The sequence below is a fragment of the Sebastes fasciatus genome, chromosome 6 (genome assembly GCF_043250625.1).
Source record: "Sebastes fasciatus isolate fSebFas1 chromosome 6, fSebFas1.pri, whole genome shotgun sequence".
NCBI classification, from domain to species: Eukaryota; Metazoa; Chordata; class Actinopteri; order Perciformes; family Sebastidae; genus Sebastes; species Sebastes fasciatus.
Window position 1 is genome coordinate 33,420,511 of NC_133800.1, and position 16,681 is coordinate 33,437,191.

Consider the following 16,681-nt stretch of genomic DNA (forward strand, 5'->3'; position numbering starts at 1 on the left):
CTGATGTATTTACCAGATCAGTCCATCAACTATACTGATAAATGAACTTAGTGAGCTATTACTTGTGGTTCTGGCTCCTTTCAATACAGCAACAGGACCCGTCAAAAACTATACTAGTGCCTTAAACACAGCCCTTTCTTCTGGACTCGGTGGCACCTCTTACTACTAAAATGGGACGGTCACAGGTCTACACCGTGGTTTAATAATGAAATCTGCATTAAAAGAGAAAAGGTGCCCTGTGGAGTTCTTAAATGGTTTCCATTCAGTGTCAATCACTAAAACAGATTGCCCATCATTGAGGTTAAACACATTTAAATTCTGCATTGTTACAGCAAATTAAGATTCTAGCTCATAAACATGGCTGAAATTTGCCCAGTACCAACACCTGTCAATTGGAGGAATAGTGTGAAACAGTTGTCTGGGTTCTCACCTAACCCTCATCCACATGCAAGAGACAAACACAACAGGGACTCACTCAAAATAGCTCCACAGCATTACTTAAGGAACCCTTTGTGGATTTATAGAGTTTTGAACTGCCCAAAAGCCACCAAGACCTTACAGAGTATGGTACCAAGAACACCACTTTAAACTTGTTGTAAATAAAAGTGAGTTCCACACCAAATAGTACAAAAATGCATTTTATTTCTCTAAAGACTGTCATGGTACAAGTTTCAAGTCAACAAGGCCCATCAGTTGAACTCCAAGATATCTGAAAAGACAAGATTAGTAATTAGTGGCAGTAAGCTAAATGGAAGGTCAAAACCTACAAGTTTTTTTCCATCAATACACTTACTCTTCAGTTGTAGGCAAATCTTTTACTTCCTGAGGTGAGACGGGTCCCACTCATTCTAAAATGAGACAATCACATCATGAAAACCCAAGTATAACTAAAAAAAAATAAAAGGACATTTTACTGATATGAAAACCCACCCTGTTGAACCGTCCGTGCTGGGTGCAGCTTCAGTCTTTCCAGGAAGACGAGACAAACTTTCCACTGGGCTGGTAGCCAGGAATCGGTTGCTGGGGCATGGGCCGAGGCTGAGGCTGGGAGCGAGGCTACGGATGGGAGCAAGGCTCCATCATGGGCCAGGGCCGAAGCCTGGGCCAGGGTATGGTCCAAGGAATTGGCTGTGGCAGGGGCCAAGGCAGGGGCCAAGGCCGCGGCCAGGGTCGCTCGGGCATGGACAGAGGCTGCGGCTGGTAGCGAGTCTGAGGCTGAGACATGGGCTGCTTGGGCATGGGCTTGTAGCCAGACCTTGGTTGAAAGGGATTAACCTGGAGCTGAGACTGGGACAGGTAGCTGGGAACCTGGGGCCCGGACGGCCGTGCTGGCATGGGCCTCTCGGGCATAGAACGGGGCTGCACGGGCATGGGCCACTCGGCCAACACCACCAGGTCATGCGCCAGGGCATGGGCCGGGGCTCAGGCCGGAGCACGGGCCAACACCACCGGCATGGGCAAAGGCTGTGGCATGGGCTGGTCGGGCATGGACTGAGGCTGCGGCTCAGACATGGGCTGAGGCTGCGGAGGGTAGCTGGGAACCTGGGGCTTGTAGCTCATGTCCAAAATCCCAGATGCAGGGCCATGATAGGAAGCTGTTGATAAAAAAAAATATATATTTTTTTTTTAAATCACACAACAAGGTCATCTAATATAGCCCCTCTTGTGAAAAACCTAAGATATCAACTTCTGTTTTACAACCACAAGGTCAATGAATTCAACATGTTGCAAAAGAGCAGTTCTGAAATTCATTAAACTTGGTTGGAAAACTTTAAAAGTCTGCATCATGAGTGTAGATGAACCTGTAGTCTCACATGTAATGCCTGCCTGAAGCTCTCCAATAAACAGCAGCCATAGCAGCATCACACTAAAAAAAAGAAAGCCATATTAAATAACAATCAGTCACTTTTTTCTAAATGTATAATTTTTAGTAGAGAAAAAACACTCAAAAGTTACCGTAGAACAAGTCCCATGGCTTCAGCCAGAGAAAAGATCAAACTGAAATGCCTATATCCAACTTCAGCTGACCCAACATGACCAAACATCAGTCTTCCTTCCACAGTGGCGCAGTAGCAGGAAACCTGCAGTGCAATTATTTTAACTTGTTCTGACAGCCAATCACAGCTCCCTGTTCCTAAAAGGTTGATTGGAAACAGGTGGAAGTAATGGGGCTGGGTTCATTGTGATACACAGGTGTCCTTCATTTAAATTAGTGTCTATTACTCATCATTGTCCAGCCTCCAGCAATGCATCACTGAACCATTTGATGTCATGAAAATGCATCGTCCATGTTTTAAAGCCTGTTCTTTCAAGTAAATATAGTGGTATCATTTCAATCATTGTGTTGATGTTTTTTAACCAATTCAATAGGAAGATCACATGCATCATTTAGAACTGCCAAATTAAATTGATTTTGGCAAAATTACAGATGAAACAAGGAAATCTTCACATCAGTTTGCAACAAAAAAATGGTAAAAATACAAGACTCACAAGGCCTTACACTATTTCCCCCCTTGTTTGTATAATGCAGAGTCCATGCATTCTGCAGGTCAATCAGTCAAAACACTTATCTTCCTTGTGTTTGCCTGTTTTTCTTGAGTAGATTTGCTTTTGGTTTTTCACTTCTTTCATGAGCTCAAAATCAGGTAAGTGGAATAATGTTTTTAAAGATTATTTTGTAGGGCTTTGAACCTAGGGCACTACCTAGGACTCTACCTACATGGGGCACACACTCTACTGGGTGAGCTAGAGGTCACCCCAAAGATCGATGTTTCATATCAGGTCTCTAGATTTGCCACCACATGGATGCATTACATGTCAGTAATCCAGCCAGGGGATAAAATAATTGAAATTTTAATTAAAATTGTTACCATGTATTAGAATTTAGACAATTCAGTTTTTTAGAAGAAAATGAGAAACAGAGGGTAATTATACTGCTCAGTAAAGATAAAACTTATTCTGCTATCAAATGTGTTGGGGTTTTTTTCACCATGAAAAATTCTGTGTAACCCCAGAGATAGTGTTGGTAGTGGCCAGTTGAATCTACTACAAGGGAATCATTTACAATAGGACACGTACATGATGAAGATTGTCAAAAGCTAAGCACATTTGAAGGTGATCAAGACAAACCTTTTAAAAAAGGCTTTTATTCTAGGTTGGCATCTGTTGGGGAATTTTCTACCTTTATTTTAACCTTATATCTCTTCTGCTCCACCCCAGTTGAGGAACTGATATAATACATGTTAAACTCACAAATGCAATTTTTTGTGTCCCAGTTGATGAGTTTGCTGTTTTCAAATGTACAGAACCAGTCCACTTGTTCAGATTTGATTTTACATCAGTGTCATGGATAGTTCCTACAGTACCAAACCCAGTGACATTGACACCATCTGCCCAGAAACTGCCACACTGATCCCATAAATGAACCCATGCTAACTAGGTCACAATGGTTTTATGCATGCTACTGACATGAGACCTCAAGATGGTTGTATAACTTAGTCTAATGAGTGGTCAGGCCACATGGTTCCTTGTGTGTAGCTCAAATGTGGAAGTAGGCACTCTGACCACTGCATCACTATAGTAGCAAAAAATGGCAGCTGGAGCAGCATGTAAAACACAAAGTATTGTAGTCAATCCAAGTGAAACCTGCAAGGTATAAATCAGTCACTGAATTCTGCAAGATCAAGAAGGTGCCCTGTGGAGTTCTTGTAAGACTTTGGTTTACCTTCAGTGCAAGTCAATAAAAACACATTGCATGCATCATTGAGATCCAACAAATGTTAGTGCATTGCCTTCACATTTGCAAAGCAGATTTAAAGCCTGCATTGTTACTAGCCAAGTAACAGACAAAGTACACCCCTTTCAACTGGTAAATATGAGTTCCACACCAATGTAGTATAAAATGCATTTTATTTCTCTATAGACTCATTGTACAAGTTTCAAGTCATCAAGGCCCACCAGTTGAACACCTCCAAGATATCTGAAATGACAAGATTCTTAATTAGTGGTAGTAAGCAGAATGGAAGGTAAAAACACTCAAGTTGTTTTCCATTACATTAGCAGGAACTGACTTACAATATACTTACTCTTCAGTTGTAGCCAAATCTTCTTTTACTTCCAGAGGTGAGATGGGTCCCACTCATTCTAAAATGTGACAATCACAACACCGTAAAAAACAAGTATCAACTCAAACATAAAGGATATTTTACTGATATGAAAACCCACCCTGTTGAACCGTCCGTGCTGGGTGCAGCTTCAGTCTTATCAGGAAGATGAGAGCCAAACTTGCCACCAGGCTGGTAGCCAAGAATCGGTTGCTGGGGCATGGGCCGAGGCTGAGGCTGGGAGCGATGCTGCGGATGGGAGCGAGGCTCTATCATGGGCCAGGGTCGCTCGGGCATGGACCGAGGCTGGTAGCGAGTCTGAGGCTGAGACATGGGCTGCTTGGGCATGGGCTTGTAGCCAGACCTTGGTTGAAAGGGATTAACCTGGAGCCGAGACTGGGACAGGTAGCTGGGAACCTGGGGCCCGGACGGCCGTGCTGGCATGGGCCTCTCGGGCATAGAACGGTGCTGTACGGGCATGGGTTGGGGCTGCACGGTCATGGGCTGCACGGGCATGGGCTGCTCGGGCATGGGCTGCACGGGTATGGGCCAATCGGGCTTGGGCCAACACCACCAGGTCATGCGCCAGGGCCGCTCGGGCATGGGCCGGGGCATGGGCCGGGGCTCAGGCCGGAGCACGGGCCAACACCACTCGGGCAAGGACTGAGACAGGGGCATAGGCCAAGGCTCCGGCATGGGCAAAGGCTGTGGCATGGGCTGGTCGGGCATGGACCGAAGCTGCGGCTCAGACATGGGCTGAGGTTGGGATGGGTAGCTGGGAACCTGGGGCTTGTAGCTCATGTCCAAAATCCCAGATGCAGGGCCATGATAGGAAGCTGTTGATAAAAAAAATATATATATTTTTTTTTTAAATCACACAAGGTCATCTAATATAGCCCCTCTTGTGAAAAACCTAAGATATCAACTTCTGTTTTACAACCACAAGGTCAATGAATTCAACATGTTGCAAAAGAGCAGTTCTGAAATTCATTAAACTTGGTTGGAAAACTTTAAAAGTCTGCATCATGAGTGTAGATGAACCTGTAGTCTCACATGTAATGCCTGCCTTAAGCTCTCCAATAAACAGCAGCCATAGCAGCATCACACTAAAAAAAAGAAAACCATATTAAACAACAATCAGTCACTTTTTTCTAAATGTATAATGTTTAGTAGAGAAAAAACACTCAAAAGTTACCGTAGAACAAGTCCCATGGCTTCAGCCAGAGAAAAGTGTTACAAGCCGGCTCAAAGGTTGCAACAAAAATGGGAGACCAGACGCGTTTAAAAATAGTAACAGGCATTTATTTAACAAACTAACAATCAATAACTAAATAAACATGGAAAGTCAGTAATCAGTAATGTAGGCATGTGTGGGTGTGTGAAAATGTCTGCTGCAAACAAAACCAAAACAGGTGTGCCAGCCAAGGAAGAGAGAGAGACATCTGTTGAAAGGTAGAGAGCTTTTATCCCAACCACACCAAGCCCAGGTGTGGCTCATCAACCTGACGACCCTCTCCTGCAAAACAAAGGAGAACCAGCAAAAAGACACAGGACACCTAGTGGAGTGGAGGGGTCGTCACAAAAGATCAAACTGAAATGCCTCTAGCCAATGTCAGCTGACCCAACGCGACCAAACGTCAGTCTTCCTTCCACAGTGGCGCAGTAGCAGGAAACCTGCAGTGAAATTATTTTAACTTGTTCTGACAGTCAATGACAGCTCTCTGTTACTAAATGGTTGATTAAAAACAGGTGGAAGTAATGGGGCTGGGTTCATTGTGATACACAGGTGTCCTTCATTTAAATTAGTGTCTATTACTCATCACTGTCCAGCCTCCAGCAATGCATCACTGAACCATTTGATATCATGGAAATGCATCGTTCAACAGGGGGAAACAGGTGGAAGTAATGGGGCTGGGTTAATCATAAAACACATGTTCAGAGAAGGGCTTTAATTGAAATTATGTCAGTTTATCATCTTTGTTCAGCTAAAGTGCATTACATGTTGTGTGTTCAATTGAAACTGAAATTGAAAGTGTGAGATTACATGGCTTTTTATGAAATGACAGATGCAGTGAATCAACCCATCTCACACTCACTTTTTTTAGCTTTTGGCTGCTCAGCTCCAAGGCAGCCTTGATTTGCATGTCAGGTGGGTCCATCTAGTGGCAGAAAAAAAATATTGCATACCCAGATAATACACACTGGTCCATCAACAGGTGACAAATTAAAGGTAGAACCTGAATGAATGAGTTGAGAACCATGCAATGCTTCAATACAGGGCATGAATTAAACTCATGTGAATCATATGCTATTGCACACAGTCACCAGATGAAACCAGTTTAACAGTATCATCACCAAAATGTGGATTCCTTATGGAAGACTGGTGTCCCCTCTGCTCTGTGGGCTTTCCATGGAGGTTTGTGTTGGAACAACAGCTTAAGACATTATATATGTTTATTTATTTTGTCACCATCTATGCATATTAAATATTTTAACAACACACCATGACATGGGACAAAAAAAAGAGATGAGGTCACTTGGTGGTTTGAGGATTGGCATATATCTTTGACAAAGATATATGGAAAACATAACAATAATAATAATAATAATAATAATAATCTTTATTTGTATAGCACTTTTCTAAACATAGTTACAAAGTGCTTGCACAGATACAATGAAATACAGACAAAATGAAAACAACAATAAAAGAACAAAACATTAAGACCAAATAATGAGAAAACTAAAACCTGTAAACAGTGGTATCAAAACAATAAGTTACAACACGTTTGCCAAAAGAGGACAATATATATATGTTTGCCCTCTATGTCTTCCTCAGTCCATTAACTTTCAAACATCACTTGATGGCAGTCTTCTGAGCCAAACCAAGGACTAGTAGGCTGGCAACACACTTCAGCCTCAAGGAAACCCAACTCTCAGCCTTCAGACCGCAGCCAGCACTTGGATCTGACCCTGCGCACAGAGAACACAAGGAGAATGAGAGAGCAGTAGCTACATGTGATTTAAGTGGACTACAGAGTGGAGGCACACCTGAATCACAGTACTGACTTTGGTAAATGCAGTAACATGAGATAACCAGCAGATGGAGCTCAGCCAATACAAGGGACACAACTGAATGCTGCTCATGTATGCCTGACCCAGCACTGATCTTATCACTGTTATTACAAGATAGTACATGGATGGATGGATGAATGTTACAATACCTAATGCCTAATAGATATTCTTATTTTATATGGAAAATATGAGCTATCACATTTCTTCTATAACTAATACAGTAATTCTGATGGGAAAGCATCATATCCATATATGCAAGTGGAAAAACAGAAAGCCTAATTTCATTGTGTTTATTTATTAAATAAAATTAATTATCAAATCATTGAAATTTGTACCAAAAAAAAGAATAATAATAAATAAAAAAAAACATGAAAGACTTGAAACTACTGAACAACTTTGAAGATCACATTTTGTTATATGTAAGAAGTCAATGCCCATTTGCCTTTTAAAATATTGTTTAATTAAGTGAATGTATTTCTCATACTTTGCTTCTGCAAAAGTCACCTGTTTTTATATTTATATTTTAACATTTTGTTTATTGTTAGATTACTAAATCTAACATGCTGCTCTGGGCAAAGGCTTTAGGCCTTGTTAAAATCTAAATTAAAGTCAAAATGAGGTGTACTCTTAATCAAGATAAGACATTTTTATATAATATAATTTTTATATATAATTTGTCAAATTATTTAAGTTTAAAAAAACACACATGAAAGCCATGAAACTACTGAAAAACTTTGAAGATCACATTATGTTATATATAAGAAGTCATGGCGCATTTGGTAAATTTAGTCTCTGTTTAAATGGTTGTTTTACATCAGGTAAGTGAAAGAGGCTGATGTTTAACACCGTCTCTTAGGCTTGTTGGTACTTTGATATCTTGTCTTATCTCCAGAATCATTTTACTACCACTTTAAGTACAGAAAAACGTTGTCATTTTAAGAGAAAAACAATGGCTGAAGTGAGTTTGGATTGAAGATTATTAGAATAGTGTGCGCTTTTATATGCATCAATCTGGTGATGTAAGTCTGGCCTGTGAATCTACCAAAAAAAGCTGTATTTTTTACCTCAGTTTATTTTCTTTTTTATGGTCCTCACTGTTGTTGTAACGCCTGCTGTTCGATAATCTTTAATAATCTGTTATACTGTTAAGTCCATACCTTTCACTGCTGCAGCAATACTAAAGTTTTCCCACAAGGAATATAAAGGTTTCATAAAATGAGACACTGTGCTCTGTTAAACTGCTGACCATCAGCAACAGCACCGAGAGGGAGCTGAGGAGGCTGGCTGAGAGCGTCAAATTGAGATAAAAATGTGATGAATTGAACATTACAGATTGTTAGATTACTAAATCTAACGTGCTGCTTTGGACAAAGGCTTTTAGGTCTTGTTAAAACCTAAATTAAAGGCAAAACAAGGTGTACTCTTAATCAAGATAAGACATGTTGTTCAGGTCAGTATTCTTTCATGATTGTGTTTATCACCGTTATACACCTTATATCTGTTCAATTTGGGATATGTCTCCTTCATTTTTGCTTTGACATTTTCAAACCATTTTTATACAAATGTCATTAAAAGCTTTACTTTTTAAAGAGTAGAATAAACATTACAAGTCCAAGGCAAATTTTCCTATGGGGACAATAAAGTAAATCGTATCGTATCGTACCGTACTGTACCGTAACGTACCGTACCGTACCGTACCGTACCGTACCGTACCGTACCGTACCGTACCGTACCGTACCGTACCGTACCGTATTGTATCGTCCCGTATTGTACCGTACCGTACCGTAACGTACCGTATTGTATCGTCCCGTACCGTACCGTACCGTACCGTACCGTACCGTAACAGTCCCGTATCGTAACGTATCGTATCGTACTGTACCGTACCGTACCGTACCGTAACGTACCGTACCGTACCGTATCGTATCGTATCGTATCGTATCGTATCGTATCGTATCGTATCGTATCGTATCGTATCGTATCGTACCATATATACTGTATATATTAGGGCTGTCAATCACATTTAATCGCAAATTAATTACACATTTTTATGCTGTTCAAAATGTACCTTAAAGGGAGATTTGTTACGTTAGGTTACGAAACGTTACAATACGTTACGATACGATATGTTACGATACGATACGTTACGATACGTTACGTTACAATACGTTACGATACGATACGTTACAATACGTTACGGTACGGTACGGTACGGTATGGTACGATACGATACAGGACGGAACGGTAAGGTACGGTACGATACGGTACGATACGGTACGATAAAGCTTTTAATAACGTATCGTATCGTATCGTATCGTATCGTATCGTATCGTATCGTATCGTATCGTATCGTACCATATATTTATAAACGATATAAATAAACAGGCTTTCCAACCATGTAAAATACAATGCAAATTAGCATTGTAACAACAGAGAAATAATCCACCAAACACAAATTTCTAAGCTTTTTTTTCCGAGTTTATATATATATCAGGTATGAAGGTGTTTGTGTATATGCACATATTTGCTTAATTGTGTTGTGATTATGTAAAGCACTTTGAAATGCTTTTGTATGAAAAGGTATACAAATAAAATCTGAATTGAATATGTAGAATAACCATCATCAATACATTATTTTATTTTATTTGCCCCATTAAAGATAACCTGGCTGGGTTGACAGGTCTAATAATGAGTGGCAGCCCTGGATTAGATAATTCGGTCTGGGATCAAACAGTGACCTCATATCGTATCGTATCGTATCGTATTGTAGGCTATCATATCACACCGTATTGTATCGTATCGTATTGTATCGTATCGTATCGTATCGTATCGTATCGTATCGTATCGTATCATATCGTATTGTATCGTATCTTATCGTATCGTATCGTATTGTATCGTAGGCTATTGCATCGTATCGTATCATAGCACATTGGTTTTTGCACCTTATTGATACCATTTGTTGTTTATATTTTGTTTATTTGCACTGTATCTATTTGCACTCTTTCCCACTTTGTACTGCAACTGCTGCACTAACCAATATCCCCCGGGATAAATAAAGTTTATGGTGTTTGGTGTGTGCAACCTACTTGGAGCAGTGTTGGAGCAGCATATAGGCCTATAGACAGATATGTCTTGTGTTTATGTCATATATGTATGTATGAAGGTGTTTGTGTATATGCACATTTCTGCCTAATTGTGTTGTGATCATGTAAAGCCATTTGAAATGCTTTTGCATGAAATGGTATGCCAAATAAAATCTGAATTAAATATGTAGAATAACCAGCATCAATACATAATTTATTTTATTTGTCCCATTAAAGATAATCTGAGTTGACAGGTTTGATAACCCACCCTGGATTAGATAACCCGGTCTGGGACCAACCAGTGACGTCAGGATGACGTGGTGCTCCTATCCGGCCCAGCCCATCGCTGCACCGCCGCTGTGTCTCTGTCTGTCTCTGTCCTCCTGCAGTGAGTCCTCACACAGAGACAACAACACTACCACCTCACATCCAGAGGACTAGCAGAGCTACAGCCAGGTTTATATCTACTGCTGCGGATGCTTTATATCGACATTACACCTACTGGCGACCAACTGCGGCAAGGTGAGTGTGTTGAATGTGGATGTTAGAGGTTTAATGGAGGAAAGGAGATTCAGCATCGCGTCGGAGGCTGAAAAAATGATGAAGACGTCGACTATTAACAGATATCTCCTGCTCCTAACTGTCATGTCATCTTTAAATGTTTTTAAATGTGTTTTAAATGAAAGGTGGTGCTAGCTGTGGGTGTGTGTTTTTAACGCAGTGGCACAAAGGCAGCGGTTGGTTAACGGGTCATCACATCATCCGTGTTTCATCGGTTATATGCGGCTAAAAGACGGTGGATGCTGGAGGAAAATACACAATATGTCAATAGCAAGTAGTTCATTCGTTTATGGTGAACTAGACTGGTTCAATGATGCCAAACTAGAGGCCTGCATCTTAATGTTATCACCATATTGACCCGATATCACCAGAAACAACAGCGATACACAACTAACGGTTAATATGACAGAATGATGCAGTACGACTTCCGCTTGAATTTAGCAAAATAAAAGCATGGGTGGCCAAGTTGAGGGTTGAAAACGATATATATATATTATTTATAAATATATACTATTACTACTGCTACTAATAATAATAATAGATTTATGAAATATTTAAGATTTTTTAACAAAGCTTAAGTGTTTAAGAAATTAAAAAAGTGAGATGCACAAGCACTACTACTACTACTACTACTACTACTACTACTACTACTACTACTACTACTACTACTACTACTACTACTAATAATAATAATAATAATAATCATCATAATACATTTATGAAATATTTAAGAATTTTTAACAAAGCATAAATGTCAAAGAAATCAAAAAAGTGAGATGCACAAGCACTACTACTACTAAAAATAATAATAATACATTTATGAAATATTTAAGATTTTTTAACAAAGCATAAGTGTAAAAGAAATTTAAAAAGTGAGATGCACTACTACTACTACTACTAACAATAATAATAATAATAACAATACATTTATGAAATATTTAAGATTTTTTAACAAAGCTTAAGTGTTAAAGACATTAAAAAGTGAGATGCAAAAGCACTACTACTACTAATACTACTACTACTACTACTAATAATAATAATAATAATAATAATGATAATTATAACAATAGATTTATGGAATATTTAAAAAAAAAAATTTAACAGCACAAGTGTTAAAGAAATTAAAAAAGTGAGATGCACAAGCACTACTACTACTACTAATACTACTACTACTAATAATAATAATAGTAATAATACATTTATGAAATATTTAAGATTTTTTAACAAAGCACAAGTGTTAAAGAATTTAAAAAAGTGAGATGAACAAGCACTACTACTACTACTACTACTACTAATAATAATAATAATAATAATAATAATACATTAATGAAATATTTAAGATTTTTTAACAAAGCATAAGTGTAAAAGAAATGTTAAAAGTTAGATACATAAGTAAAGTATATAAAGAAGAATACAATGATGTAAACAATCAAAATAACATTGACATCATACTAAAAAAAAATAAAAAATACTTTTTATGTAGAAAATAAAACAATTTTTATTTACAAAGAGTGAGATGCTAATAAAATAAGGCATTCAGAAACAATTTAAATCAAGGATAATAGGAGTCATAAAAGGGAGGCCTCAAGTTTCAAATTTCTTTATTTATCAGATGCCCAATAATTACAACAAAGCAGTTGGCAGTGAAAATCTTTGATGTCAGGTTCCCTTCAGCAATGCTCATTAAATATGTATATTTAAAAGGAAAATTAACCAAGTAAAAGCAAAATGAGAATCTAAGATGTATACAGTATATTCTATAGTGCAAGTTAAAATGTAGGGCTTAAATATAAACATAAATAAATAAAAACAAGTCATGTAAAGTTTTGATACACAGTATTTCAAATGGATAAACTGAATGTAAACAGGAATGTAGTATGCACATGCACAATAAGAAATTATAAATATACATACACAGAGGTGTAAAAAGAGTATATAGAGCTAAGGTGACTGTACTGGTTAAGCTACAACATCAATGGAAGGCAATTACATATAAATTATGTAATACAAAATTTCAAATATGAACCTACTTATTATTAAGACCCTCCGGAAATACAATATAGTTCATAGTGTATATAGAGATTCACTCTGTATAGCCAGAGATATGAGTTTGTTTGACTATTTTGAAGTGATTGTTGTCGGCCATACATGTAACCTACTACCTTTTGAAAGCCTTTTTATCTGGTGCACGCTCCTAGGCTTTTATTTTGAAGGCAGACTGGCTGTACTACCTGGTGTATTCTGGGTAATGTATGCAGGATGGTGTTTTGAGGTGCATTACATGCAATATGGTGGGGATGCAGATTAGTCTACTGGCATAAAACAGCAATAATTAGCCGATGTTGTGTCATGTCTACAGCATTATCCTGTAAGATTTTCTACTTAGATGAATTAATATGAAATATATCCTTCCTTCCTGTAAATCATCATAGTCGTCATGTAATGTTCCTGTAGGGACTTACAGTACTCAGTAGGGATCTCTTAGTAACATATTTTATATATAGTGATGTATTTATAGGGGCTTGGTTGTTTCCTGATATTTCTACTGTATCTTTAACATAATTATGAGATGACTGCAGCAGTTATTTATTTCTGTGTTGCTCAGTTTGACATGAGACAATAAGAATGCACTCTGGTACAATGTGTACGTTCATTAGGTGGTTTACCTGTTAGATAATCTCAGGAGGAAAGACTTCAGTGCATGGTTGTCCTCCTGTTATGTAATCTCTTTTTTCTTTTACCTTGCCTTCTGGTCTCTGAGCTTGAGTCAGATTTGTTTACAGACTGAAACAGCTTGGCAGCATTTTAGCAACGTACTTACTTCTGCAGTATAATTATCATCCAGGTCTTAAATGGATGGGTGGCTGTTCTTATGGGGAAAGTGTACTAAAGAAGACGCTTTTTGTTATTTGCTTTCAGGGCTGAACGATTTTGAAAAAAATATCTGATTACGATTATTTTGACTTTGAATTTTTGTGGGGATCTGTACCAAACAAAGTCTGTAGACTATGATGTGTAGGCCAGGACATAACTGTAGCACCATAATATTTACATTTTTGATTAATTGTGCAGCCCTGTTAACTTCACTATTAATGCAGTACCAGTTGCAAGTAAAAGTTCTTGGTAGTACTTGTAGCAGCAGCAGTAGTTTTACATATGGATATTTATTGGAGAAAGCACTGGGCCACTGATGAAGTTCAGAATAATCTTGAAAATTAGTTGTTTTTCTCTCATTATCCACCTATCGGTTCAGCTAAGTACTTGGTTGAACGACAGTATAAATACACTGATATAATTCTACTGCAAAAACATTTATGATGAAGATTTCCTGCAGAGACAAACTCTGAAAAATGCCTGAAAAATGTAGACGAATATCACTGTCTCTGTTTTAAGTCGGCAAAAACCTTTTGCACAAAAAACATCCCTTCAGAAATTAATTGAACTCACAGATTAAAGACAGAAAGAGATCAAGAGAGAGATTTGAAGATCAGCAGGATTAGAGCGACGTTTGAGGTCACAATATCACCCCAAATCAACACCAGCCACCCAAACTGAGTCACTGCTTGTAAGAGTATGACATCACTCTGGGATTTAAATCTATAACTTGATGACAATGACGTTATCAGATCAGTTTCTTTCTTAAAAGCGTAACTTTGATATTTTTCAACCTGGACCCTATTTTTCCAATGTTTTTGTGTCAAAGTGACTAATGGGAACAACAATGTCTGAAATTGATCCAGTATTGAGGGAGAACGCTGTAATTGGGAGCCATGAAACGAGCTGCGAGGGCAATTGAGCAGCGTCAGTGTAACGTTACGTTCACTAACGTCTTCTTTGGAATGTAACCAAAAAATGTATTTATCAATAATTTGATTTACATGATCAGTTTGTGCAAAATAATGAAAATGCATTTCACAAATTCCCACATCTCAAGTTGACATCTTCAAATTAGGGTAAACGTCCATATTAAGCCCACCAAATCAAAACTTTTCAGACATTTTTTGATATATACTTCCCCAATTTAAGTGAGAACATTTGAGTTAAAATCAAAGTCTAATCTATCAGTTCAAGTGTCAATAATTCATTTATACCAATTTCTAATATTTTTATTGTTTAATTTATCAAAATGTGTCAAAAGTCTGGCATGGGCTTAATGGGTACTTAATGTACCTTTTATCCCCATGGGTGTTTTAAACAAGTCCACTTCATGATTTGTTGGAAAATATATATATATATTTAAAAAAATCTTAACAATACAAACTTGTTCTATACAAATTTGTAATCTCTTAGCTCTCACTAGCTATTTCCATTTTCTCTCCACTCCTATCCTATAGCCTGTAAATGGCATTTTAAACAGGCGTGATCGGTCTTTTTTCTGTGTTGTCAATGCAGAAAAAAGCTAACATGTCTTCTTTGGAATGTAGCCACCAAACTTCTTTATTATTATTTTTGATTTATCGGATCAGTTTGTGTAAAATAATGAAAATGCATTTCACAAATTCCCAGAGCTCAAGTTGTCATCTTCAAATGACTTGTGTTGTCCAACTGTCCAAAACCCAGTGAATGTTTGCATTTTGCTTGATAAATAACTTTAACATTATAGCTGTAGATTGACAAAAAAGAAGCTCTATTTATTGTCATTTACAGCAGTAGTGTTTTGTGTTCTCTGATGAGACCGATGTTGGCTCTATCTGCGTCACCAGTCAGTGTGAGAAGTGACCTGTGGGCGTTGAGCTAATCATCACGGCATTACAAGATTAAAGCCTCAATGTCGTGGTCACGTTTTTAAATCACAGCTGATTCAGTGTGTCAGGCGGTGGCGGCGGCGTCCGGGTGCCGTTCTCAGTGTTCAGCTGCTCTTCCTGATCTTGGAATGTGTGTCTGTGAATGTGTTATGTAACCGAGGGCTGGAGGAGGCCGGATGTGCATACTTTCTCTGTCTGTGTGTGTTTACATGTGTGTGTGTGTGTGTGTGTGCTGTGATTTAATTGATGGTATGCAGACATCATGCAGCTCCTATTGTGTGTTATTATCTCGTTTCCCTGAATAGACTTTTTCCAACTCTCTTGTTATCTGCAGCTGCAGTCGGTGAAAAGAAAGCGCAACCTAAATGCTTTGCTTGGCTTGTTTTGAAGGTTGTTCAGTGTTGAAGGGTTACATTTCATAATTATTTTGAGAACTTTTCAAGGCATGCCAACATCCAGAAATCCTTTTTTCTCTAAACCCTCTATTATTGAGGTACAGTAAGCCACACTATTTGTGCTTGTGTAACTCAGAGCTTGGACCATCCTATTCCCACTGATGCCATTAATGCTATAAATATCTGCAACCATGACATTTAAAAAAAGTTTCTTTCTAAATTGTGTCCACCAAATAATATTTATTTGCAGGTTAAAATATTTATTTAGGGGCCGTACACATGTCACGTCTAAAAACACATGGAAGATGTCAAAAATACAGTATAGCTGGAAATGATGCTTACTAATGTACAGAAATAATAATCCAATCCTGCATAACACATACTTTTACTTTTGATTCTGCACACGTTTAGTAAATAAAACTTCTGCTCATTTATTTATAGTTGTACTTCGAATGGAGTCAAAGTGAAAGGACATTTATTGGCAAACATTCTGCTTGATGAAAACATAACTACTTTTGATATTTGAGTACATTTTGCTGCTGATACTTGTACTTTTATTTGCAATGGCTTTGTGATTCTGAGTCAAAGTGCACAGACATGACCATAATTTGTGTGTCTGAAAGGAAAATATGTGCACGGTGGATGTGCAGCTTCTCTCTTTGAGACTTTTGAGTCACACACACACAGCTTTGGCCCTCTGGCTTGTTGGTAGTTCTGTTTCTTTC

The 16,681-nt window shown here is 38.2% G+C and overlaps 2 protein-coding genes and 1 long non-coding RNA gene across 9 annotated transcripts in view; 1 reads left to right on the forward strand and 2 right to left on the reverse strand.

Annotated features, from left to right (window-relative positions):
- Positions 1 to 622: 622 nt before the first annotated feature.
- Positions 623 to 5,822, reverse strand: LOC141769905 (uncharacterized). 3 transcript variants are annotated; one of them, XM_074639418.1, is made up of 8 exons: positions 5,684 to 5,822; positions 5,299 to 5,329; positions 5,157 to 5,209; positions 4,716 to 4,939; positions 4,605 to 4,682; positions 931 to 1,356; positions 794 to 848; positions 623 to 709 (listed from the first exon to the last, which is right to left on the reverse strand). In XM_074639418.1, the coding sequence occupies exons 2-6, from the start codon at positions 5,313 to 5,315 to the stop codon at positions 1,057 to 1,059; spliced, it is 672 nt and encodes a 223-aa protein (XP_074495519.1). In that variant the 5' UTR covers positions 5,316 to 5,329; positions 5,684 to 5,822; the 3' UTR covers positions 623 to 709; positions 794 to 848; positions 931 to 1,056. The 3 variants fall into 3 exon arrangements, with proteins under 3 accessions (XP_074495519.1, XP_074495522.1, XP_074495520.1); XM_074639421.1 differs by having other exon boundaries at positions 931 to 1,378; positions 4,657 to 4,697; positions 4,743 to 4,939; positions 5,684 to 5,810; XM_074639419.1 differs by having other exon boundaries at positions 4,605 to 4,697; positions 4,743 to 4,939; positions 5,684 to 5,804.
- LOC141769906 (uncharacterized) lies at positions 1,428 to 2,098 on the reverse strand. Its single transcript, XR_012594352.1, has 3 exons — positions 1,957 to 2,098; positions 1,815 to 1,867; positions 1,428 to 1,595 (listed from the first exon to the last, which is right to left on the reverse strand). It is a non-coding gene; the product is annotated as an uncharacterized LOC141769906 (long non-coding RNA).
- Positions 5,823 to 10,576: 4,754 nt separating the features above from the next.
- rusc2 (RUN and SH3 domain containing 2) overlaps positions 10,577 to 16,681 on the forward strand; it is a 45,350-nt gene continuing 39,245 nt past the window's right edge. For 2 of the 5 annotated variants that reach the window (XM_074639422.1, XM_074639423.1), the window contains exon 1: positions 10,578 to 10,777. The gene's annotated coding sequence lies outside the window, so the exon portion shown is untranslated. Of the gene's footprint in view, positions 10,778 to 16,681 lie in introns of all 5 variants that reach the window. The other 3 variants (XM_074639425.1, XM_074639426.1, XM_074639424.1) reach the window with 2 other exon arrangements.